Here is a 23943-nt window from a genome sequence, read left to right on the forward strand (position 1 = left end):
GGAGTGACTATATGTGTTATGTTAAGAAGGAAAACTAGACAGAGCTCTGTGATGAGAAAGGGGTGTTGTTCCATGGAATTGCTTATCTCTGTTACTTTGTAATGAAGTCTAATTGAATTTACAAGTTCCGGTATCTGTGAAATATTTTGAGTCAATATTCCACAACATAAACTAACAAAATGTGGAAAAAGTCAAAGGGTCTGAATACTTTCCGAAAGCCCTGTATACAGACTATACTACCTTACAGGACGTTTACTATACACTTTCTTTTTACAGTAACTGTATACAGACTATACTACCTTACAGGACGTTTACTATACACTTTCTTTTTACAGTAACTGTATACAGACTATACTACCTTACAGGATGTTTAATATACACTTTCTTTTTACAGTAACTGTATACAGACTATACTACCTTACAGGATGTTTAATATACACTTTCTTTTTACAGTAACTGTATACAGACTATACTACCTTACAGGATGTTTACTATACACTTTCTTTTTACAGTAACTGCATACAGACTATACTACCTTACAGGATGTTTACTATACACTTTCTTTTTACAGTAACTGTATACATTTTACAGTAATATCCCTTTCATACACATACCAAAATCCCACTAATTTACCATGCCTGCATTCTTATACCACTTTTAGTTTTTCTAACCAGGTAACATTTTTATGCGAGTAAAGCACATGTCGGATAAAAAATGTCAAGACAGGCTTGATGGAAACAGCTAATTTGTCGGTAAACTTTCCAAATGTCGACAAAACAAAATACTCTAGACAAGATGGGATCGTTGTTTGTCAAATTAATTATGTGAGAAAGGGCAGTGGAAACTCTTATGTGCAAATATTGATATAATAACCATCATAGGGAAGTAAACTTGGAGTCACGTGATGACATGGTGTTTGGTCCTCCTCCTACGACTCAGAAAAGCATGTAGTTTATTAGGCTACAGATGCAATAAGTTATGATGAACTTTACAGGGTGGTGAAAGTGTAAGGTGATGAGCTTCATGCTCTTTTCCAATAAATATTGAGGGTCTTATTCTGGTGACATGATGATCAATGCTTGGATGCCGTTTGACAAACAAAAATGCTCTTTTGTCAATAAGAATCTCATCATGTAGACACTGTATCTGCGATAGAGCGTACATGCCAATACCTGAGTGGGTACATTCGTTATATGTGACAAAACCATCAGTAGAGTTGAAAATGCAATAGAAACCCATTTAACTTGTTTGTTTTATTCTGTACATGGTAATTTAACTACAAAAGTGACTTTTATGTGCCTTCCATCCTAACACACAGCCTTTTATCAGCAACAAGTCAATTTGATGGAAACAAGTCAGGTGGGAAAATGTGCATATTTTGTTACGGGCATTTTAGACTATTCACGTCTGTCTCCAGTTGAAAGGAAACCTAGCTTATGAAAGGTGTAGAAAGCATGGGAAATAAAAAACACCTAAACACCTAGTCATGGTTCCTGCCTTTTCACAGAGCCTGTAAACTAAAGACAGAAATCTGTGTGAATGTTTCTCTTTGCTTTTTTTGCAGGTAAATGAATTAACACTTAATTGTTTAACTCCTCCCTAATTTGAAATGCAAACAGCCCCCATGGTTTAAAAACACTCTCCACCCCTCGAATTTTGCCAGTTACCCACTGATATGTATAAAGGGGTATTATACCTGCAAGAAAGTGGTAAATAAATGCTTGATGGAGTTAGCTCGGCTGCATCTCTCCTCTCACTTCAGGTCTCCATGTCTTTCAGCCAGAGACATGTAGCACTCCTTCAGGCTGTCCACAAACACCTTCAGTCCACACTGTCTCCGCCTCCTTTTCATGGCCTCTGTGCTCCTGCTTCTCTCCTTTCTCTCTCGTCTCTGCTGTTTCCAACTGTTCAACCTCTCCCCTCCCTCCGTGGTCCCTCTGTTCTCCTCCGTTCTCTCTTTCTCCTCCACCTTTTCCCCTCCTGGCTTCTTCTTCTTTCTCCTCTGATGCCGATGGGTTGTGTGCTGTCCTTGTGACCTCCTCTGGACGTTGAGAAACCAGACCATTGACAACACAATAATAATATGGTCAATCAATATCTATGGTCAGGAATAATACAGTGATTAGATGTAAAGGAGAGTATCTCAACATGCATAAGAAAGACATTATGTAAGTGTAGTTGGTTTAATAGTTGGTAACGTTAGTTCTACTAATGAATGGATCTCACCTGTTTTCTAGGACAGTAGCGGCCCAGTGAGCACAGGATTTCTCTCTTGAGCCTCTCTAGCTTAAAGAGCCTAATGAGTCTGGTATGGCTACACATCATGTTGTAAATAAACTGTCTTTCCTACAAAAACAATGTGACCAGAGCAATGATTTAGATGGAAGGAAGTCAAGAGTAGATTTTTCGAAGAAACGGTGGATTGTTCAGGATATTGTAAATACTCACGTTATCCTTCTCACATTCAGGCATTTCCCCTGTGCAGCTTTTATGAGACAATTTTAATGATTCAGTGATGTTGTTCTCCTAGGAGTGAGAGAAGAGATCACAGTTTAACACAGTTTAAAATCCATAAACTCTATTCATCTCAATGGCAAAATGAAAACTCATTGTCCATCATGTTACTTACAAGGTTCTGAAGGAGCAGGGAGATGACAGACTCGTAGTCCTCAGCGATCTCTCTCATAGTCCGGTTGCTGTCACAAGACAACACCAGAGGTAGCAGCATGAGAGAAAAGACAGAGGTGCCAAGAAGATGCTGTGTGTGTGTGTGTGGGTGTGAGAGAGAGAGAGAGACATACAGAGAGAGAGAGAGACATACAGAGAGAGAGAGAGAGAGAGAGACATACAGAGAGAGAGAGAGAGAGAGAGACAAAGAGAGAGAGACAGAAAGGTGTACAAAAATCAGTCTTGTAGCATTATTCACACCAGTTAAAATAAGACGTTTTTGTCTTGACCTATTCATACTTTACCAATCCAGGTGAGTGCCATTGAGTTCTTTTTTTTTTACAAGGGATCTCTGGTCTGGCAGTAGCCTAGCCTACTGTGGAACTACAGACGGATGGTCGCATGTTTTATGAATTCATGTTTTATGAATTATAAAAAAAATGACATGCTATTCTATAAAATAATTTCTCCGTAATTAATGTTACCTGATTGAGCTAATCATGTAAATGTAATTAACTAGAGAGTCAGGGCGCCACAAAATAATATTTATAGAGCTGTTATCTTCCGAATAAACTCTGAAAGACCTAGTAATATTTTACATCAATAGCAGTCAATATTAATCGTCACCTTAATTCAGTCTCATCTGAAAGTTGTCTATTCTTGGTTATCTGCAAGAATCCTGGCTAACAAGTTGAATCAGCAATACAAAATTGGGTTTAATTATTTATCTACTAAATACCTAACTAATCACACAGAATTACACATACAGATAATTAATCAACTTGATTACAAATTCCGTCATAAAGGAAAACGTCCCTAGCGGGCGGAACAGATATGACAGCTTGTTACACAAAATTAAAGGGGCTGGGTTTGAGAGAAAGAGCGGGAAGACTGAGTAACAAAGGGAGAAGCTATGCTATCATAAATACAGTATCTTATGCATTCTAAATTACCGCCCATTTGGAAAAGGAAAATACAATAAATATTTACTCTGAGCTGCGCTTCGGTAGGTTGGTGGTAGATGGAAGGCCGTGTTGCCCAACCGAGTCCTTTGAAGAATGTCTCTGTCTTGTCAATTGGATGCGTTGTAGTAACGTCGTTGTGTGATAGACGGGATACTCTGTCTGTTCCTTCCTAACCTGCGTTTGCATCTGCTGTTGCTAACTCAACGGCTAGGAGGTATCACTTCTGTTGTGAATAAGAGTTCAAAGTTCATACCATTCGCAACCAAAGCTCACGCTGATGTTGGCTTCGTTCTGTAGTTATTATCTGAACCATTCTGACATCGGACCGTCGTCCTAACGTCCCCGGAACAGGAGATTACATTGTCGTCAAGGTTTTATATAAGAAGGGAGAGGAGGGCGTGTTTTATAAGTTTTATAGTCCATGTCCCTTCACAGGGGAGGGCCACTGATTGAGCATAGCCCTAACCTTATGAAAACCCAAATCTCACATTTTAGAAGCTAAAATCACATTTCATCCCATCACGAATAATTTCATATTTAAACATTTAAATTGAACAACAATTCCATGTTAATCTGATAACTCTGATGTATAGACTTTCCACTGTAGAGTTTATGTCATCTTATCATTGATGAGAATGTCTCAGATGACAACCGAACTGACATCATATTCATTAAGTACCACCGCACATGTTCAATTGGTCGGATTACCAGAATATAGTTCATTTTCCCCCACCTCCTGATGTTCCCAGAATCTCTATGTTACCCAAAAGGGTTTGCAAATGTAACATCAGTAGGGTAGAGAGAGGAAAAAGGGGGTAAGAGGTATTTATGACTGTCATAAACCTACCCCCAGGCCAACGTCATGACAGCACCTTTGTTTGCTTACACAAAAGCCTAGACTAGAGCATTATAATGATAGGCTATTTTGTCAGGACTGCTTTTAACAATATCAGCGTTCTATGGAAAATAATGAACTCTGTGGAATGTGTGTCGGGCCCTCATACCACCCTCATGGAGTCTGTTTCTGACCATTTGAGCAGACACATGCACATTTGTGGCCTGCTGGAGGTCATTTTGCAGGGCTCTGGCAGTGCTCCTCCTGCTCCTCCTTGCACAAAGGCGGAGGTAGCGGTCCTGCTGCTGGGTTGTTGCCCTCCTATGGCCTCCTCCACATCTCCTGATGTACTGGCCTGTCTCCTGGTAGTGCCTCCATGCTCTGGACACTACGCTGACAGACACAGCAAACCTTCTTGCCACAGCTCGCATTGATGTGCCATCCGGGATGAGTTGCACTACCTGAGCCACTTGTGTGGGTTGTAGACTCCGTCTCATGCTACCACTAGAGTGAAAGCACCGGCAGCATTCAAAAGTGACCAAAACATCAGCCAGGAAGCATAGGAACTGAGAAGTGGTCTGTGGTCACCACCTGCAGAACCACTCCTTTATTGGGGGTGTCTTGCTAATTGCCTATAATTTCCACCTGTTGTCTATTCCATTTGCACAACAGCATGTGAAATTTATTGTCAATCAGTGTTGCTTCCTAAGTGGACAGTTTGATTTCACAGAAGTGTGATTGGAGTTACATTGTGTTGTTTAAGTGTTCCCTTTCATTTTTGAGCAGTGTATCCACAGTGTCCACATGATGAGGTTGGAATAATAATGTGAAATTGTGAAAATTATGATAATGCTTTTTTAGTGTAAGAACAGTTTGAAAAGACCTGACATTTCAGCCTGTTTTGTGGGATGGAGTTTTGGCCTGCCTGGTGACATCACCAGGTGATCAATTACTCAATAGACCAATAAGAAATTCCAAAAAAGAAGTTCCAAATAGGGCTGGGCGATATGGCCTGACAATCATCAAACATTTTTACACGAGGGATTCACAATATATAGATGTTGTTATAACGTTTTCTCTAAGTAAGCTTTGTTGCACGATTTAAAAAAGTCAATACACTGCATGTAAAATTATACCTAATCTGACTATAGGCCTTCCACAACCATAAGGTAAAACAATTAAATTATACCTAACCTGACTATAGGCCTTCCACAACCATAAGGTAAAAAAAAAAAAAATATCGAAATAGTTTTAACCTGCTTTTTAAAATGAATCACTGATCTGGCTTTCAAAACTGTCTATGAAAATGCAATGTTTGACAACAACTTCTTGTAGCAGGCGTTATAGAAAATGAACACAGCTCTCAAACAATCTCTCAAGCCAATGTGCTAGTGAGTAGCCAGCTTATCTTTAAATATTAAAGTCTACTTGGATCTATTCTGAATAAAAAATATAAAAATGCAAAATGCAACAATTTAAAAGATTTTACTGAGTTACATTTCATATGAGGAAATCAGTCAATTTAAATACATTCATTAGGCCTGATTCTATGAATTTCACATGACAGGGAATACAGATATGCATCTGTTGGTCACAGATACCTTAGAAAAAAAGGTAGGGTGCGTGGATCAGAAAAACAGTCAGTATCTGGTGTGACCACTCGTTTACAATTGTAGAGCAACACATCTCCTTCACATAGAGTTGATCAGGCTGTTGATTGTGGCCTGTGGATTGTTGTCCCACTCCTCTTCAATGGCTGTGAGAATTTGCTGGATATTGGCTGGAACTGGAACACGCTGTCGTACACGTTGATCCAGAGCATCCCAAACATGCTCAATGGGTGACACGTCTGGTGAGACTGCAGACCATGGAATAAGTTTTCAGCTTCCAGGAACTGTGTACAGATGTTTGTGACATGGGGCCGTGCATTATCGTGCTGAAACATGAAGTGATAGTGGCAGATGAATGGCGCGCCAATGGGCCTCAGGATCTCGTCACGGTTTCTCTGTCCATTTAAATTGCCATCGATAAAATGCAATTGTGTTCATTGTCTGTAGCTTATTGCTGCCCATACCATAGCCCCACTGCCACCATGGGGCACTGCTTTTACAACGTTGACATCAGCAAACCGCTCACCCCACACGAAGCCATACACATGGTCTACGGTTATGCGGCCGATTGGACATACTGCCAAATTCTCGGAAGTGACTTTGGAGGTGGCTTATTGTAGAGAAATTAACATTAAATTATCTGGCAACAGCTCTGGTGGACATTCCTGCAGTCAGCATGCCAGTTGCACGCTCCCTCGAAACTTGAATCTGTGGCATTGTGTTCTGTGACAAAACTGCACATTTTAGAGTGGCCTTTAATTTTCCCAAGGTGCACCTGAGTAATGATCATCAAGATGCTTATTTTACAGAATGAGAACAGGTTGCCAATTCCTGACATAAATTAGTCTTTGTATGCTCATTGCACATTTCTAAATCACAGACTAGACATCTGGCACATGACAGTCTGTGGCGAAAATGCTGCTAGCGGTACCGCAGTGCCGCGCGTGACAGAAACTGAGCCTTAATCTTCCACAGTCATGTTCATTGATACTCTTGTTTTTGTAGGGTCTGCTCTGTTCTACATTTTGGGAGTTGAGATATATAAAAAGGGTATTTCTAGAAAGGTTGTGCTCTCATCTATTACAGTAAAATATTGTCTAAATATTGTCACACCTACCATATGACCGATTCTGTAGGACCAAACCTTAAGTGCAAATAGCGAGTTCCAACTGCTTGTTGTCTGTCAGAGAGGAAGAAGCTATCTTTCGCTGTTGTTGTTGTGACTGGCAGGGGGAGGGGCTTTGTTTGTGTGTGTGTGTGCGTGTGGGAAGGTGCACAGTCCACACAGTACAGAAGGAGAGGGGCTTGGTGTCTGTGGAGTGGGAAGGTGCACAGTGCACACAGTACAGAATGAGGAGGGGCTTGGTGTCTGTGGAGTGGGAAGGTGCACAGTGCACACAGCACAGAAGGAGGAGGGGCTTGGTGTCTGTGGAGTGGGAAGGTGCACAGTGCACACAGCACAGAAGGGGGAGGGGCTTGGTGTCTGTGGAGTGGGAAGGTGCACACAGCACAGAAGGAGGAGTGGCTTGGTGTCTGTGGAGTGGGAAGGTGCACAGTGCACACAGCACAGAAGGGGGAGGGGCTTGGTGTCTGTGGAGTGGGAAGGTGCACAGTGCACACAGTACAGAAGGAGGAGGGGCTTGGTGTCTGTGGAGTGGGAAGGTGCACAGTGCACAGAAGGAGGAGGGGCTTGGTGTCTGTGGAGTGGGAAGGTGCACAGTGCACACAGTACAGAAGGAGGAGGGGCTTGGTGTCTGTGGAGTGGGAAGGTGCACAGTGCACACAGTACAGAAGGAGGAGGGGCTTGGTGTCTGTGGAGTGGGAAGGTGCACAGTGCACACAGCACAGAAGGAGGAGGGGCTTGGTGTCTGTGGAGTGGGAAGGTGCACAGTGCACACAGCACAGAAGGAGGAGGGGCTTGGTGTCTGTGGAGTGGGAAGGTGCACAGTGCACACAGCACAGAAGGAGGAGGGGCTTGGTGTCTGTGGAGTGGGAAGGTGCACACAGTACAGAAGGAGCAAAGGAGACAAGACGAAGAACAACAAAAAACGCGAATTAAAAAAATATATTCTTACGATAAAGGCATTTGGAACATCGTGCTAAAATATTAATTTAATTATTTAGATATCGCCCAGCCCTAGTTCCAAACTGCTCTGCCAATAACAGCAATGGTTTTCAGTTTCCCACTTCTATCTTGAAAAATTGCTCTTAGCTAAGAAGCTATTTTTGTTAACTTTTGACCATTTTACAATTACAGTAAGGTACATTCTTGTTATCCAGAAATAATTTGATATTGAGATAAAACAGCTGCATTGGACCTTTAACTGACTCCAATAGCTTTCACTCTCCATCCTGTGGATTACAGAAAGTGCTGCAGTAGCCTTGTGGACTCGCTAACAAGGGGCTATGTCCCAATTATGTCCATCCTCCCAATGTGTGCACTTGTTCCCTTCACTTCTCTGATTTGAAAGGAAATGACTGGTATAAGAAATATGGTGGAAACTCCCACTATCCCATGCCTCTCGATTTGTGGGAAGTAGGCTAGTGCACAAGGGTAGCCCTACACTTCAGGCTAAAGGAGATAGTTTTGGGAGGCACACAGTTTCCATCCGCTAGCAGCCCCGTCAGATAAGCATAGCAACGGGAAGTAGGGGTGCTGAGGTGTTGCTCTGAAATAAATAAATAACAAATCCCCACCAAATTAGTGCACTAGGTCTATATTACTCCTGTATGAGCAGAGAAAAATACAAAGTACTTTTGGCTTGCCTATTTTGCACTTTATTTCGGCATTAATACGTATCACATATCAGTTTGCAAACAATGTTGAAAAAAATGGAGTTAATGAAACCGCATACAAACATGGTCTCTTTTTGCTTTCTGGGGTAAATAAGCTCCAAAATGCAGGTGTTCCAGCCTGGCTCAGTGCTTTCTGTGGTGATGGGTCAGCAAGCGGAATATACGGAGGGATTGGTAATGTTCTCTTAGTTGCGCCGTGATTGGCTCAGTGTTTTGTCACTTATGGGGACACTACGTCACCGCCAAGTTTAAGGGTAGAGCTCGAAAATTCAATCCCATTGCGTGCTGCCATAAAGTTACATTAGAAGTGCCCATCCAAGAAGACTCAAGGTCATTGGCCACAGATAAAATTATGTCAAATCACATCTACTGTAGCTTTGATTGGACTACTTTCAAATTCTTAGCTAGCAGTCATCATCATGAATCAAGTTGACAAGCTACTGGCAAATCCTTTTTAATCCTTGTCATATGAAGACAAAAATAATGAAGAGAAATGTTAGATAAAACGTATCGGGGGTCATCGGCCATTGGACATAAACATTACACAACAAGTTGGAAATCGCAAATTCAACAATGAGTGGATTTGAAGGAATATTTGGCTAACTACAAGCATTGCAAAGCAGTCCCTAGCCTGCTATTCCGTGGAGTGGCTGTGTGGTCCCAAGTCTGGGATTAAGGGTCTCTTTTCCAAGCATAATCATAATGATAAACGTTCAACATTGGCTATGCTGATTTGTACCACGCTCAAAACAACTGTTAACTCGGAACTGCAAAATCTGACTTCATTGAGTTCAAGACAACTGGGAACTGGGGGAAAATATGTTTTGAACGGTCATCCAACTCAGAATTGTACATCTGGAACTCGGACGTCTTTCTAGAGCTACGACCTGAAGATCACTGATGTCATCATGATTCAACCTTGTTTTTTTCCAGAGCTCCCAGTTGTCTTGAAAGCACCATAAATCCAAAGAATGCCAGACTTTGATGACAAAGTTGGATGACTAAATTTGCCCACAAAGGACCGCCGCACCACTCTCCTGTTCAAGTGAGTAGAGCACGACAAGGTGAGTCCAAAATTGTCTTGTATGCTGCTGCATAAATGATGTAATATGCAAGGCAAAGATATATTGTAGCTAAGAAAGTAGTACTATGTGTACAGCACCAGTCAAGGACACACCTACCACCTATTAAGAAGGAAATAACTTCCACAAATTAACTTTTAACAAGGCACACCTGTTAATTGAAATGCATTCCAAGTGACTACCTCATGAATCTGGTTGAGAGAATGCCAAGAGTGTACAGAGCTGTCATCAAGACAAAGGGTGGCTACTTTGAAGAATCTAAAATCTAAAATATATTTTGATTTGTTTAACACTTTTTTGGTTACTACATGATTCCATATGTGTTATTTCATAGTTTTGATGCCTTCACTATTATAGTAAAAATAAAGACAATAACAATAACAATAAAGACAATAACAACCATTGAATGAGTAAGTGTGTCCAAACTTTTGACTGGTACTGTATGTTGTGTATTAAGCTGTTAGTAGCCCGTGTGCCTCACGCTAATAATTTGGTCTATTTTCTCCTCTTAATTTTGCCTTCTGTTCTGACTTGGTGGTGTACGTGTAGCCTATAAACCTGTTTTAGAGAAATGTAATCATCAAATATTGTAAGAGCTTTCATTGTCTGCTTATATGCTCCCTTTATTTATCCTACGGTTCTGACTTGGTATACAGGGAGAATACTGTAAGAACGGCCCATGTTCTGAATTCTGTCACCGTACATTTCAAAAGTGCTGACCAAATAGTTATACTGACTACGTCTGTCCTAGCTCGCTCAGTCTTAATTGAAATTGAGAATTGCCTCTTATCCGCTTGTCGTTCCCTTATGTCATAGTTTGTACATCTCAATTTCCAGTAGAAACCCCATTGTTTAAGCAAGTCAGCCATATCAGCTATATTTTTTAAAAGGCAGTAAATGAGGCTGAATGAACTGTTTAGCTGCCAGACAAGGCTCCGCTGATAGCCAGGTGTAGCAGTGGTAAGGTGTTGGGACTGCTGTTGGGACTCTTCTGTTGGGACAGCTTCATGTAGGCCCTAACAGTTTGTGGGCACAGTTTTTCACCATTAGTGCAATTATTGTATTGATTAGTGTTGTGTTGTGTAGTGGCTTTGCTGGCATGCATCCCACATTTCTGCTTTTGTTTGCCCCACAAAGATTTACATAAAGTGCATTAATTTCTAAACGGTAAAACAGATAACCTATTGTAATGGGAATTTTCATGTTTGTACATTTCTTATAACTCATTTCTGTGTTATTTTCATGTGTTGTTCTATAAACCAATTTCTGTGTCCATGCAAGTGGTTGACTGAATAAATCCTCCTCTTTTCAGTAGATGCAATTTGGCAGTACGCACAGACCTTGTTTTGAGAACAAACAAAAGATATCTCAGTTTCAAGATCTCAACTTAGAGAGGAGAAGCCTCGCGGTGTTGGTCTGTCACATGTTATGAAACAGTATTGGTTGGTCCCATGAATGAAACAAAATGGTAATGATTCATTAATTTTGCTAAATCATGCAAATATAACTTGTCTGTGTATATAGCCGTATATAAAACAACTGCTGGGTCTGCTCCGGGATTAGTTGGTTGGAACCTCTCCAGCGCGCCGACAATAAACAATGATTCACTTAAGATTAACTTTGAGTGTCCCTGTGTAAGAATTTCCATGACACTATGTATGAAAATACCCTCAAATAAAAGGTGACATTCTGTATTGTCGCCTCAGAACATTAATTTTGGATTTGCATCAAATTTTGATTTCAAATCCAAAATGCTGGAGTATAGAGCCAAATTAAATGTTTTAGCTTCTCTGTCCAAATAAATACCTAGTGTATTCTGGTGATGGTATACAGTACCATTCCACCCAATGAGGCGTGAAGTCAGAAGATGTTAATGCTACACATTTCTGTCTTCAGCCTAAAGGTACACAGAGAATGGTTGTGGTGTGTATCTAAGGTCATGTCTACACTTGACATTTACATGCGACTTCTGCTATCAGAAAACGTGTTGTGTGACATTGTGTTGTGTGACAAAACTGCACATTTTAGAGTGGCTTTTCATTGTTCCCAGCACAATGTGCACCTGTGTAATGATCATGCTGTTTAATACACTTCTTGATATGTCACACCTGTTGGGTGGATTCATTATTTTGGCAAAGGAGAAATGTGCACTAACAGGGATGTAAACAAATTTGTGCACAAAATTCAAGAGAAACAAGAATTTTCAACATATGGAAAACTTCTGGGATCGTTTTTTTCAGCTTTTTCCATGGGACCAACACTTTACATGTTGCGTTTATATTTTTGTTCAATATATATATACAGTCGTGGCCAAAAGTTTTGAGAATGGCACAAATACTACTTTTCACAAAGTCTGCTGCCTCAGTCTGTATGCCGGCAATTTGCATATACTCCAGAATGTTATGAAGAGTGATCAGATGAATTGCAATTCATTGCAAAGTCCCTCTTTCCCATGCAAATGAACTGAATCCCCCCCAAAAAAATTCCACCGCATTTCAGCCCTGCCAAAAAAGGACCAGCTGACATCATGCCAGTGATTCTCTCGTTAACACAAGTGTGAGTGTTGACGAAGACAAGGCTGGAGATCACTCGGTCATGCTGGTTGAGTTCGAATAACAGACTGGAAGCTTCAAAAGGAGGGTGGTGCTTGGAATCATTGTTCTTCCTCTGTCAACCATGGTTACCTGCAAGGAAACACGTGCCGTCATCATTGCTTTGAACAAAAAGGGCTTCACAGGCAAGGATATTGCTGCCAGTAAGATTGCACCTAAATCAACCATTTATCAGATCATCAAGAACTTCAAGGAGAGCAGTTCAATTGTTGTGAAGATGGCTTCAGGGGGCCCAAGAAAGTCCAGCAAGCGCCAGGACCGTCTCCTAAAGTTGATTCAGTTGCGGGATCGGGGCACCAACAGTACAGAGCTTGCTAAGGAATGGCAGCAGGCAGGTGTGAGTGCATCTGCACGCACAGTAAGGCAAAGACTTTTGGAGGATGGCCTGGTGTCAAGAAGGGCAGCAAAGAAGCCACTTCTCTCCAGGAAAAACATCAGGGACAGACTGATATTCTGCAAAAGGTACAGGGATTGGACTGCTGAGGACTGGGGTAAAGTCATTTTCTCTGATGAATCCCCTTTCCGATTGTTTGGGGCATCCTGAAAAAAGCTTGTCCGGAGAAGACAAGGTGAGCGCTACCATCAGTCCTGTGTCATGTCAACAGTAAAGCATCCTGAGACCATTCATGTATGGGGTTGCTTCTCAGCCAAGGGAGTGGGCTCACTCACAATTTTGCTTAAGAACACAGCCATGAATAAAGAAGGGTACCAACACATCCTTGAGAGCAACTTCTCCCAACCATCCAGGAACAGTTTGGTGAAGAACAATGCCTTTTCCAGCATGATGGAGCACCTTGCCATAAGGCAAAAGTGATAACTAAGTGGCTCGGGGAACAAAACATCGATATTGTGGGTCCATGGCCAGGAATCTCCCCAGACCTTAATCCCATTGAGAACTTGTGGTCAATCCTCAAGAGGCGGGTGGACAAACAAAACCCTGCAAATTCTGACAAACTCCAAGCATTGATTATGCAAGAATGGGCTGGCATCAGTCAGGATGTGGCCCAGAAGTTAATTTACAGCATGCCAGGGCGGATTGCAGAGGTCTTGAAAAAGAAGAGTCAACACTGCAAATATTGACTCTTTGCATCAACTTCATGTAATTGTCAATAAAAGCCTTTGACACTTACGAAATATTTGTCATTATACTTTCCGAATTCCAAAAATATCTAAAGACACTGAAGCAGCAAACTTTGTGGAAATTAATATTTGTTTCATGCTCAAAAATGTTGGCCACGATGTGATATAAATATATATATATATATATATATATATATATATATATATATATATATATATATATATATATATATATAAATATATATATATATATATATATATATATATATAAATATATATATATATATATATATATATATATATATATATATATATAAATATATATATATATATAAAACAAAAAAAAAAAAAATATATATATATATATATATATACAGCTGAAGTCGGAAGTTTACATTCACCTTTCACATTTAAACATTCACATTTAAACTCAATTTTTCACAATTCCTTTAATCCTTGTAAAAAGTCCCTGTTTTGTGCCAGTTAGGATCACCACTTTATTTTAAGACTGAAATGTCAGAATAATAGTAGAGAGAATGATTTATTTCAGCTTTTATTTATTTCATCACATTCCCAGTGGGTCAGAAGTTTACATACACTCAATTAGTATTTGGTAGTATTGCCTTTAAATTGTTTAACTTTGATCAAATGTTTAGGGTAGCCTTCCACAACTTCCAACAATAACTTGGGTAAATTTTGGAACATTCCTCCTGACAGAGCTGGTGTCAGGTTTGTAGGCCTCCTTGCTCGCACACGCTTCTTCAGTTCTGCCCACACATTTTCTATGGGATTGAGGTCAGGGCTTTGTGATGGCCACTCCAATACCTTGACTTTGTTGTCCTCAAGCCATTTTGCCACAACTTTGGAAGTATGCTTGGGTCATTGTCCATTTGGAAGACCCATTTCCGACCAAGCTTTATGATGTCTTGAGATGTTGCTTTAATATATCCACATAATTTTCCTTCCTCATGATGCCATCTACTTTGTGAAGTGCACCAGTCCCTCTGCAGCAAAGCACCCCCACAACATGATGCTGTCACCCCGGCGCTTGACGGTTGGGATGGTGTTCTTCGGCTTGCAAGCCTCCCCCTTTTCCCTTCAAACATAACAATGGTCATTATGGCCAAACAGTTTAATTTTTAATTTCTTCCAAAAGTATGATCTTTGTCCCCATGTGCATTTGCAAACCGTAGTCTGGCTTTTTTAATGGCGGTTTTGGAGCAGCGGTTTTGCTGATCAGCCTTTCAGGTTATGTCAATATAGGACTCATTTTACTTTGGATAAAGATACTTTTGTACCTGTTTTCTCCAGCATCTTCACAAGCTTTTCTGGGATTGATTTGCACTTCTCGCACCAAAGTACGTTCATCTCTAGGAGACAGAATGCGTTTCCTTCCTGAGTGGTATGATGGCTGTGTGGTCCCATGGTGTTTATACTTGTGTACAATTGTTTGTACTGATGAACGTGGTACCTTCAGGCATTTGGACATTTTTCCCAAGGATGAACCAGACTTGTGGGGGTCTACAATTTTGTTCTGGGGTCTTGGCTGATTTCTTTAGATTTTCCCATGATGTCAAGCAAAGAGGCACTGAGTTTGAAGGTGGGCCTTGAAATACATCCACAGGTATACTTCCGAATGACTCAAATGACTCAATTAGCCTATCAGAAGCTCCTAACGCCATGACATAATTTTCTGGAATTTTCCAAGCTGTTTAAAGGCAAGTCAACTTAGTGTGTGTATACTTCTGACCCACTAGAATTGTGATACAGTGAATTATAAGTTAAATAATCTGTCTGTAAACAATTGTTGGAAAAAATTACTTGTGTCATGCACAAAATAGATGTGCTGACCGACTTGCCAAAACTATAGTTTGTTAACAAGAACTCCAACCTAAGTGTATGTAAACTTCCGACTTCGACTGTATATACAGTGGGGCAAAAAAGTATTTAGTCAGCCACCAATTATGCAAGGTCTCCCACTTAAAAAGATGAGAGTGGCCTGTAATTTTCATCATATGTACACTTCAACTATGACAGACAAAATGAGAAAAAAAAAATACAGAAATTCACATTGTAGGATTTTTTATGAATTTATTTGCAAATTATGGTGGAAAATAAGTATTTGGTCACCTACAAACAAGCAAGATTTCTGGCTCTCACAGACCTGTAACTTCTTCTTTAAGAGGCTCCTCTGTCCTCCACTTGTTACCTGTATTAATAGCACCTGTTTGAACTTGTTATCAGTATAAAAGACACCTGTCCACAACCTCAAACAGTCACACTCCAAACTCAACTATGGCCAAGACCAAAGAGCTGTCAAAGGACATCAGAAACAAAATTGTAGACCTGCACCAGGCTGGGAAGACTGAATCTGCAATAGGTAAGCAGCTTGGTTTGAAGAAATCAACTGTGGGAGCAATTATTAGGAAATGGAAGACATACAAGACCACTGATAATCTCCCTCGATCAGGGGCTCCACGCAAGATCTCACCCCATGGGATCAAAATGATCACAAAAACGGTGAGCAAAAATCCCAGAACCACACGGGGGGACCTAGTGAATGACCTGCAGAGAGCTGGGACCAAAGTAACAAAGCATACCATCAGTAACACACTACGCCGCCAGGGACTCAAATCCTGCAGTGCCAGACGTGTCCCCCTGCTTAAGCCAGTACATGTCCAGGCCGTCGGAAGTTTGCTAGAGAGCATTTGGATGATCCAGAAGAAGATTGGGAGAATATCATACGGTCAGATGAAACCAAAATATAACTTTTTGGTAAAAACTCAACTCGTCGTTTTTGGAGGACAAAGAATGCTTAGTTGCATCCAAAGCACCATACCTACTGTGAAGCATGGGGGTGGAAACATCATGCTTTAGGGCTGTTTTTCTGCAAAGGGACCAGGACGACTGATCCGTGTAAAGGAAAGAATGAATGGGGCCATGTATCGGGATATTTTGAGTGAAAACCTCCTTCCATCAGCAAGGGCATTGAAAATGAAACGTGGCTGGGTCTTTCAGCATGACAATGATCCCAAACACACCGCCCGGGCAACGAAGGAGTGGCTTCTCAACCCCATAGAAAATCTTTGGAGCGAGTTTAAAGTCTGTGTTGCCCAGCAACAGCCCCAAAACATCACTGCTTTAGAGGAGATCTGCATGGAGGAATGGGCAAAAATACCAGCAACAGTGCGTGAAAACCTTTTGAAAACTTACAGAAAACGTTTGACCTCTGTCATTGCCAACAAAGGGTATATAACAAAGTATTGAGATAAACTTTTGTTATTGACCAAATACTTATTTCCCACCATAATTTGCAAATAAATTCATTAAAAATCCTACAATGTGATTTTCTGGATTTTTTCCCCTCATTTTGTCTGTCATAGTTGAAGTGTACCTATGATAAATATTACAGGCCTCTCTCATCTTTTTAAGTGGGAGAACTTGCACAATTGGTGGCTGACTAAATACTTTTTTGCCCCACTGTATCTGAGAGTCTTCAAAGTAGCCACCCTTTTTTTAGGGGTGTCCACATACTTTTGTATATGCCTTCATTTAAAACATTGTTTTTATAGACTAATAGCTTTGATGTCAAACCCAATTGACCATGCTTCTATGAACTTCACATGTTATTGCTCATGGGTCCTTTTAGATGGAAATGTCCCTAGCTTGCTAGATTTATTTCTCCAGAGACCACCAAAGAAAAAGATTGGATATTTTTTTCCCCCACAGTATCAACTCTTTCCAACACAAACGGAATAGATTCAATCAGAATGTCAAAGACCATGTTTACATACATGCCAATATCCTGTTGTTATTCGGGATACTCAAAAACAAAATACTTGAGTCGGCACATATAAACATCATATCCCATTTACAATAACCCCAAAAAGCTTGTAACCCGGTTATGAGAAACCCAGATAAGATGCATGGTATATACTGATCTTAGACGGGATACAGTGGCATGTAACTAACTATCTTATCCCGTTTACTGTTGTTTTACGGTCTGCGCAGGCTCAGTTTCTCGTATCATGGGTGTTGTGTGATCATGTTTTCATCTGGACTGTCAAACAAATCACTTCAAAAAGTAGACTACTCGAGCAGTTTGATCCACCATAATAATTCCACAATCATTTATTTAGCTGATACACCGTACTGGACCGTATAGCCTACTTGCTATTTTCACCCCAAATTTAGACAACTTTCTGCTTATAATTTGTGACATTTGGGAGGCCATTGTTTGTCAACTATAGTTAGATATAAGCAGCCTCTCTTCTGTCATAACTTGTTGCCCCAGAAGACTAAATAAAGTAGTGCTCACCAGAAAAGGGGTGATAGAATGAATGCATTATTTTACTTCACAAGTCAGTTAAGAACAAATTCCTATTTACAATGACGGCCTACCTGGGAACTGCCTTGTTCAGATGTTTACCTTGTCAGCTCAGGGATTTGATCTACCAACCTTTCTCTTGCTGGCTCAACGCTCTAACCACTAGGCTACCTGCCACCCCATTAGTGGTTCTAGTTAACACTAATTGTAGTTAACACTTTTAAATGTGTCTATTTCTTTTAGGGACCAGGGAGAAAATTGTCACACAGTCACACAGCCCTTATTTTAAGTGTTTCTAAAATCCCCCGTGGAAAAAATGAATGGTGGAAAAACGTGGAAACTGTTTGACCGCTATGTTTTATGGGTATTGTGACTCATACTGTGGTACGCTATTGCAGCTTTACCGCTGCGGGGCTCTATTTGGGACCAACTATTAAACTTTTGATCACTTTAAAACACTAAGTGAATTTGTCCAAATACGTATGATATGACACCTTCAAATGGGGAACTAGATACAGTGCTTTCATTTCTAAACGGTAAAACAGATACCTTCGAATAAAATGTGACATTCTGTTCTATACTATAGCTTCCTATAAAACACATTTGCTCTCAAATCCAAAATACTGGAGTAGGCTATATCATCAAATTAAACGTTTTCGCTTCAATGTCCAATTAAAAACCGATGGGAACGTATAAAATGTTTACAAGGCGCGCGCATTACAACTATTCCTACTCCCGTCTCCCCATCCACGCGTACCAAGCCCCAAACGCGCTGTGAGTGCGTCGCTGACGCTGCGCATGATATCACCGGAAACACCAATGCAGTCGACCTACCTGTAGCTTTGGTCCGCTCATACTCCAGCCAAGAAATAAACACGCGCGACAACACTTGACGAGAGAATCGACACTGGGAGTTTTACTTGTCAAACCCTCCTGAAATCCGCCCATTGGGACGTCCCACACTGGGGGGAGACTGGGGCAAAGTAAGGGGGGTCGATTGCAACACCTGCAACTTCTGTGTGAAGAAACCAGCATATTTGCATGAAAAGAGTCAAATATCTTGCTACTTCCAATTTTTTCTTATACTCTCCTGCCGAGCCTAATGGCCAATCAATGATAGACATGTCAATGATGTTGTCCCTTGGAAGGAACATGAGGTTTTGTCATGAGTTTCAGGCCATTTTGTAAGTGTGTGTATGAGAGAGAGTGTTAGAGGCAGTGTGAGAGAGGGGGCATGCAGGTCTGTGTCTGTTAGTCATCCATCAGAGTTTGATGGCTGGGAACTGGTGCATCCTGGAAAACAGAACGTCAACAGGGTAACCATGACAACCATTGCTTGACTTGGGCAGGAGCTCACAGGGGCTTTGCCTGGAAACCCAACATTGAATTGCACAGAATTCTACATCAGGCAGAAATTAGTTTGAATAAGGAAAGTTTCCTCGCACAACCTCTACAAGCCAGAAGGTTGAATAAAATGACATTTTACTGTCCTTTACCAGTTGTTCATGCTGTTGGTCCTTTTGGCAGTAGACAATATATTCACAGGAAAGTATTACATCAACTTTTCAATGCGCTGGTAATGCATTCAGATTTATATCAACGAGATAGCACCTAAATATGAACTGTTCCACCACCCAAAATGAGTACAAACATGTATTTCAGACCAAGTCAAGCACTGATGACAACAGTCATCACATTCCAGGCTGAGGTTCCAGCATGATAACTCTTGTCCTCATTTGTAGGAGTTGACATTGGCAAGGCAGATCTAATTTCATGCAATGCACCCGTTTCCTTATTTATGTGTGCGGTATGTTGAATCTTAGGGGTGAGTCATGTAGCCTTGCTCCATTCCCTGAGCCAATAATAACAAGTTAAAGGACCTTTCTCTGGGAACTAGCACGTTACTGCCTTTCATCATCTGTGAGTTTATCTATCACCCTGTTCAGTCCAAATCACTGCCCTTTTTCAGTAGGTGCAAGCAATATGATGGAAAACTGACTTGGGGTCAGGGTCATGGTCAATTTGAATTGAAGGTAGTCAATTCAGGACTTTAATTTAAAAATGAATACGTTCTCAATCAGCTGAAAACGAGAAGCTATTTATGTCAAAATTTCATTATTTCATCATCACTTCCTGAATGAACTGCCTTCAACCCCCCCAAACAGGGTTGGGGTCAATTCAGTCCATGGTATGGAAAGAAATGACATAAAAATACCAAACGGAGGGCTTGATAATCAATTGATTATTTGAACGTGTTTGTGCTGGGCTGGAACAAAAATGTGCATCTCTTGGGAACAGAAACATTTTTCAGTCCCTGAATTGGTTTGCCAATAATTAATTGGTCACCCCTGCTACCATATTCTCATGTCAGTGGTCATACTCGAAAGTGAAGGAAGGCAATTGTTTGAGAGTAATCAGACATCGATCCACTTTCCCTGATGTGACAAGGCGGTGTGTAAATTAAAATGGATTTGAAACAAATGTTGCCTTTGAGAGGATGTGGGTGTGGTGGACTACGCCTCAAATACAGCCGACAAGTTGGATCATTTCTGAGACAGTAGTCAGATTGAGGGAACCCTTGCCAGAGCTACCAGTATGTGCATTGCAACACAACGATACATTTAGTCATTGCCAGATATACCGCTCTTGTCAGTGAGGTGCTTCACACACGATAAGCGTCTTAGTCCTACAGAGGAGAGGGGGATGAGGTGAGGATGTTGATGGTGTTGAGTCAAAAGCATGTCTCTAATCAGTTGGAAATGTGAGAGGTGTGTTTAAACTGTGTGTGTGATGAGATTTCCTCATACTTCATCAGCCCTCCGCAGCTCCAGGAAGTCTAGAGCTAAAGTAAACAGTTCCCTCCCATCGTTTGAAACATGCCAACATATTAACATAAGCGCAGTGGAGGATTTAGGTAAAGGCGACATGGGCAGCCACCCAGGGCGGCATCTTGCCGAGGGCGGCCACCCAGGGCGGCATCTTGCCGAGGGCAGCCACCAAGGGCGGCATCTTGCCGAGGGCAGCCACCCAGGGCGGCATCTTGCCCAGGGCAGCCACCCAGGGCGGCATCTTGCCCAGGGCGGCATCTTGCCGAGGGCAGCCACCCAGGGCGGCATCTTGCCCAAGGCAGCCACCCAGGGCAGCATCTTGCCCAGGGCAGCCACCCAGGGCAGCATCTTGCCGAGGGTGGCATCTTGCCCAGGGCGGCACAGGGTGCCCGCATTAAAACATTATAATGATAATAATAGAAAATACATTTGGAATGGTGACATTTACGCGATCGGTTTTCTATTGCATGTCACGTCCATGATATCATGTCACCGTGTGGGACTGTGGGTCAATTAACCTTTGTCGGAGTGGGCGCCCTGATTCTAGTTTGTGAGCTAGGCAGGCTACTGCCTGGGAAGGTCTCCCGGTCAGAAGTACGAGACGGGGAGGGGGGCGGGGGGGAAAGTTGACCTCAGGTCTCCCAATCAGAAGTACGAGACGTGGAGGGGGGCGGGGGGGGAAAGTTGACCTCAGGTCTCCCAGTCAGAAGTACGAGACGGGGAGGGGGGCGGGGGGTAAAGTTGACCTCAGGTCTCCCAGTCAGAAGTACGAGACGGGCAGGGGGCGGGGGGGAAAGTTGACCTCAGGTCTCCAAGTCAGAAGTACGAGACGGGGAGGAGGCGGGGGGGAAAGTTGACCTCAGGTCTCCCAGTCAGAAGTACGAGATGGGGAGGGGGGCGGGGGAGGGGAAAGTTGACCTCAGGTCTCCCGGTCAGAAGTACGAGACGGGGAGGGGGGCGGGGGGGAAAGTTGACCTCAGGTCTCCCCACTGGAAGCCCGTGGTAGGGGGAGCGGGGGAACCTATCAAATAGTTGTGCGTTTCTTGTTTGAAAGGCAATAGTGTACTGTTCAGGGTCTCGTCTTTATCATTTATCATATTGTGCAATTTAGTTTTATTTGTGTGTTTTTTGTTAGCGGTAGAGTAATAGTGTTATAGTTTGATCCTCTTTTTATTTGTATTTATATACTACAATTTGTTTCTATTTGTCTTTGTTACTTCTTTTTTTATTTATTTTAATTTTACCCCCTTTTGTCCCCAATTTCGTGTTATCCAATTGTTAGTAATTACTAGTCTTATCCCTACAACTGCCGTATGGGCTCGGGAGAGACGAAGGTCGAAAGTCACGCGTTCTCCGAAACACAACCCAACTAAGCCGCACTGCTTCTTAACACAGCGCGCATCCAACCCGGAAGCCAGCCGCACCACTGTGTCGGAGGAAACACTTGGTTAGCGTGCACTGCGCCCGGCCCGCCACAGGAGTCGCTGGTACACGACGAGACAAGGATATCCCTACCGGCCAAACCCTCCCTAACCCGGACGACGCTAGGCCAATTGTGCGTCGCCCCACGAACCTCCCGGTCGCGGCCGGCTGCGACAGAGCCTGGGCGCGTACCCAGAGTTTCTGGTGGCACAGCTAGCGCTGCGATGCAGTGTCCTAGATCACTGCGCCACCCGGGAGGCCCTTTGTTACTTCTTTTTGATATTTACGAGTGGGGGTGCAAGCTAGAACCGTCACTGTACACACACTCACACACTCTCACAGTCTCACACACACACACACACACACACACACACACACACACACACACACACACACACACACACACACACACACACACTGGTTGCATTGATTTCATCATCAGATTGTTTATTGTAACATGGTATTCATTTAATTGATATTAATCTAACTACCTGTTTACCATGTCATTTCTGGTGTGTAGTGGACTGTGAAATACGGGTCTTTTTTCATCACATTGGTACTATTTTCACAAGTATGTGATCAAATTTCGAAACTCCAAACTTGTAACGCAGCTAGTCTTACATTCAAAACCTTTTATTGTGCATTCATTTTGTTTGTTTGTAGACATCAGTCCACCACACAACCATTTCATCCAAAATATACATGGCTTGTGAAATATAATGAGTACATTGGTTTAATCACCAAAACACAACATGATGAAATCTTCTCAATTTAGCTATTTTAATAGCTAGCAGTTAATCCATTGGGCAAAAATATTTGGTATTACGTTACTGCATTGGTCAATGCAGTTTTAGTACTGCAGGTTAGGGCTAGGGTTAGTAGCAGGTTAGGGCTAGGGTTAGGAGCATGTTAGGGCTAGGGTTAGGAGCAGGTTAGGGCTAGGGTTATGAGCAGGTTAGGGCTAGGGTTAGTAGCAGGTTAGGGCTAGGGTTAGTAGCAGGTTAGGGCTAGGGTTAGTAGCAGGTTAGGGCTAGGGTTAGTAGCAGGTTAGGGCTAGGGTTAGTAGCAGGTTAGGACTAGGGTTAGGAGCAGGTTAGGGCTAGGGTTAGGAGCAGGTTAGGGCTAGGGTTAGGAGCAGGTTAGGGCTAGGGTTAGGAGCAGGTTAGGGCTAGGGTTAGTAGCAGGTTAGGGCTAGGGTTAGTAGCAGGTTAGGGCTAGGGTTAGTAGCAGGTTAGGGCTAGGGTTAGGAGCAGGTTAGGGCTAGGGTTAGTAGCAGGTTAGGGCTAGGATTAGGAGCAGGTTAGGGCTAGGGTTAGGAGCAGGTTAGGGCTAGGGTTAGGAGCAGGTTAGGGCTAGGGTTAGTAGCAGGTTAGGGCTAGGGTTAGGAGCAGGTTAGGGCTAGGGTTAGGAGCTAGTTAGGGCTAGGGTTAGGAGCAGGTTAGGGCTAGGGTTAGGAGCAGGTTAGGGCTAGGGTTAGTAGCAGGTTAGGGCTAGGGTTAGTAGCAGGTTAGGGCTAGGGTTAGTAGCAGGTTAGGGCTAGGGTTATTAGCAGGTTAGGGCTAGGGTTAGGAGCTAGTTAGTTGAAATGTTACTGATAGTCTGTAGAGCTTCTACATGGGTGGACTATCCAAACAAAGTGTTACCAAGTTTTGTACTAAGAGTTGTGAAAATGTACCACATACATGAATACAAAAAATCTGGAAAGCGTACTGTAACCTG

General features: G+C 42.2%; 1 protein-coding gene across 4 annotated transcripts; it reads right to left on the reverse strand.

The window, feature by feature from the left end:
• Positions 1 to 1238: 1238 nt before the first annotated feature.
• LOC110489580 (uncharacterized) lies at positions 1239 to 19027 on the reverse strand. Of its 4 annotated transcripts, none has more exons than XM_021562314.3 (5): positions 18809 to 19027; positions 2630 to 2696; positions 2449 to 2526; positions 2227 to 2346; positions 1239 to 2041 (listed from the first exon to the last, which is right to left on the reverse strand). In XM_021562314.3, exons 2-5 carry the CDS (start codon positions 2684 to 2686, stop codon positions 1754 to 1756), a joined length of 543 nt encoding a protein of 180 aa, XP_021417989.3. In that variant the 5' UTR covers positions 2687 to 2696; positions 18809 to 19027; the 3' UTR covers positions 1239 to 1753. The 4 variants fall into 4 exon arrangements, with proteins under 4 accessions (XP_021417989.3, XP_021417987.3, XP_021417988.3 ...); XM_021562312.3 differs by having other exon boundaries at positions 2630 to 2758; positions 18809 to 19015; XM_021562313.3 differs by lacking the exon at positions 2227 to 2346 and having other exon boundaries at positions 2630 to 2758; positions 18809 to 19016.
• Between the last annotated feature and the right edge of the window lie 4916 nt (positions 19028 to 23943).

Source organism: Oncorhynchus mykiss, chromosome 15 (assembly GCF_057628025.1).
Source record: "Oncorhynchus mykiss isolate SJ-2025 chromosome 15, ASM5762802v1, whole genome shotgun sequence".
Classification (NCBI taxonomy): domain Eukaryota; kingdom Metazoa; phylum Chordata; class Actinopteri; order Salmoniformes; family Salmonidae; genus Oncorhynchus; species Oncorhynchus mykiss.

Bases quoted from the DNA above. Each gene is read 5' to 3' on its own strand.
- LOC110489580 (XM_090199250.1), bottom strand. From the start codon at position 2,965: ATGAATAGGTCAAGACAAAAACGTCTTATTTTAACTGGTGTGAATAAT. The intron at 2,347-2,448 runs GTGAGTATTTAC...TTGTTTTTGTAG, and splicing joins CTGAATGTGAGAAGGATAAC to GAAAGACAGTTTATTTACAA. The intron at 2,042-2,226 runs GTGAGATCCATT...CTCAACGTCCAG, and splicing joins GCTACTGTCCTAGAAAACAG to AGGAGGTCACAAGGACAGCA.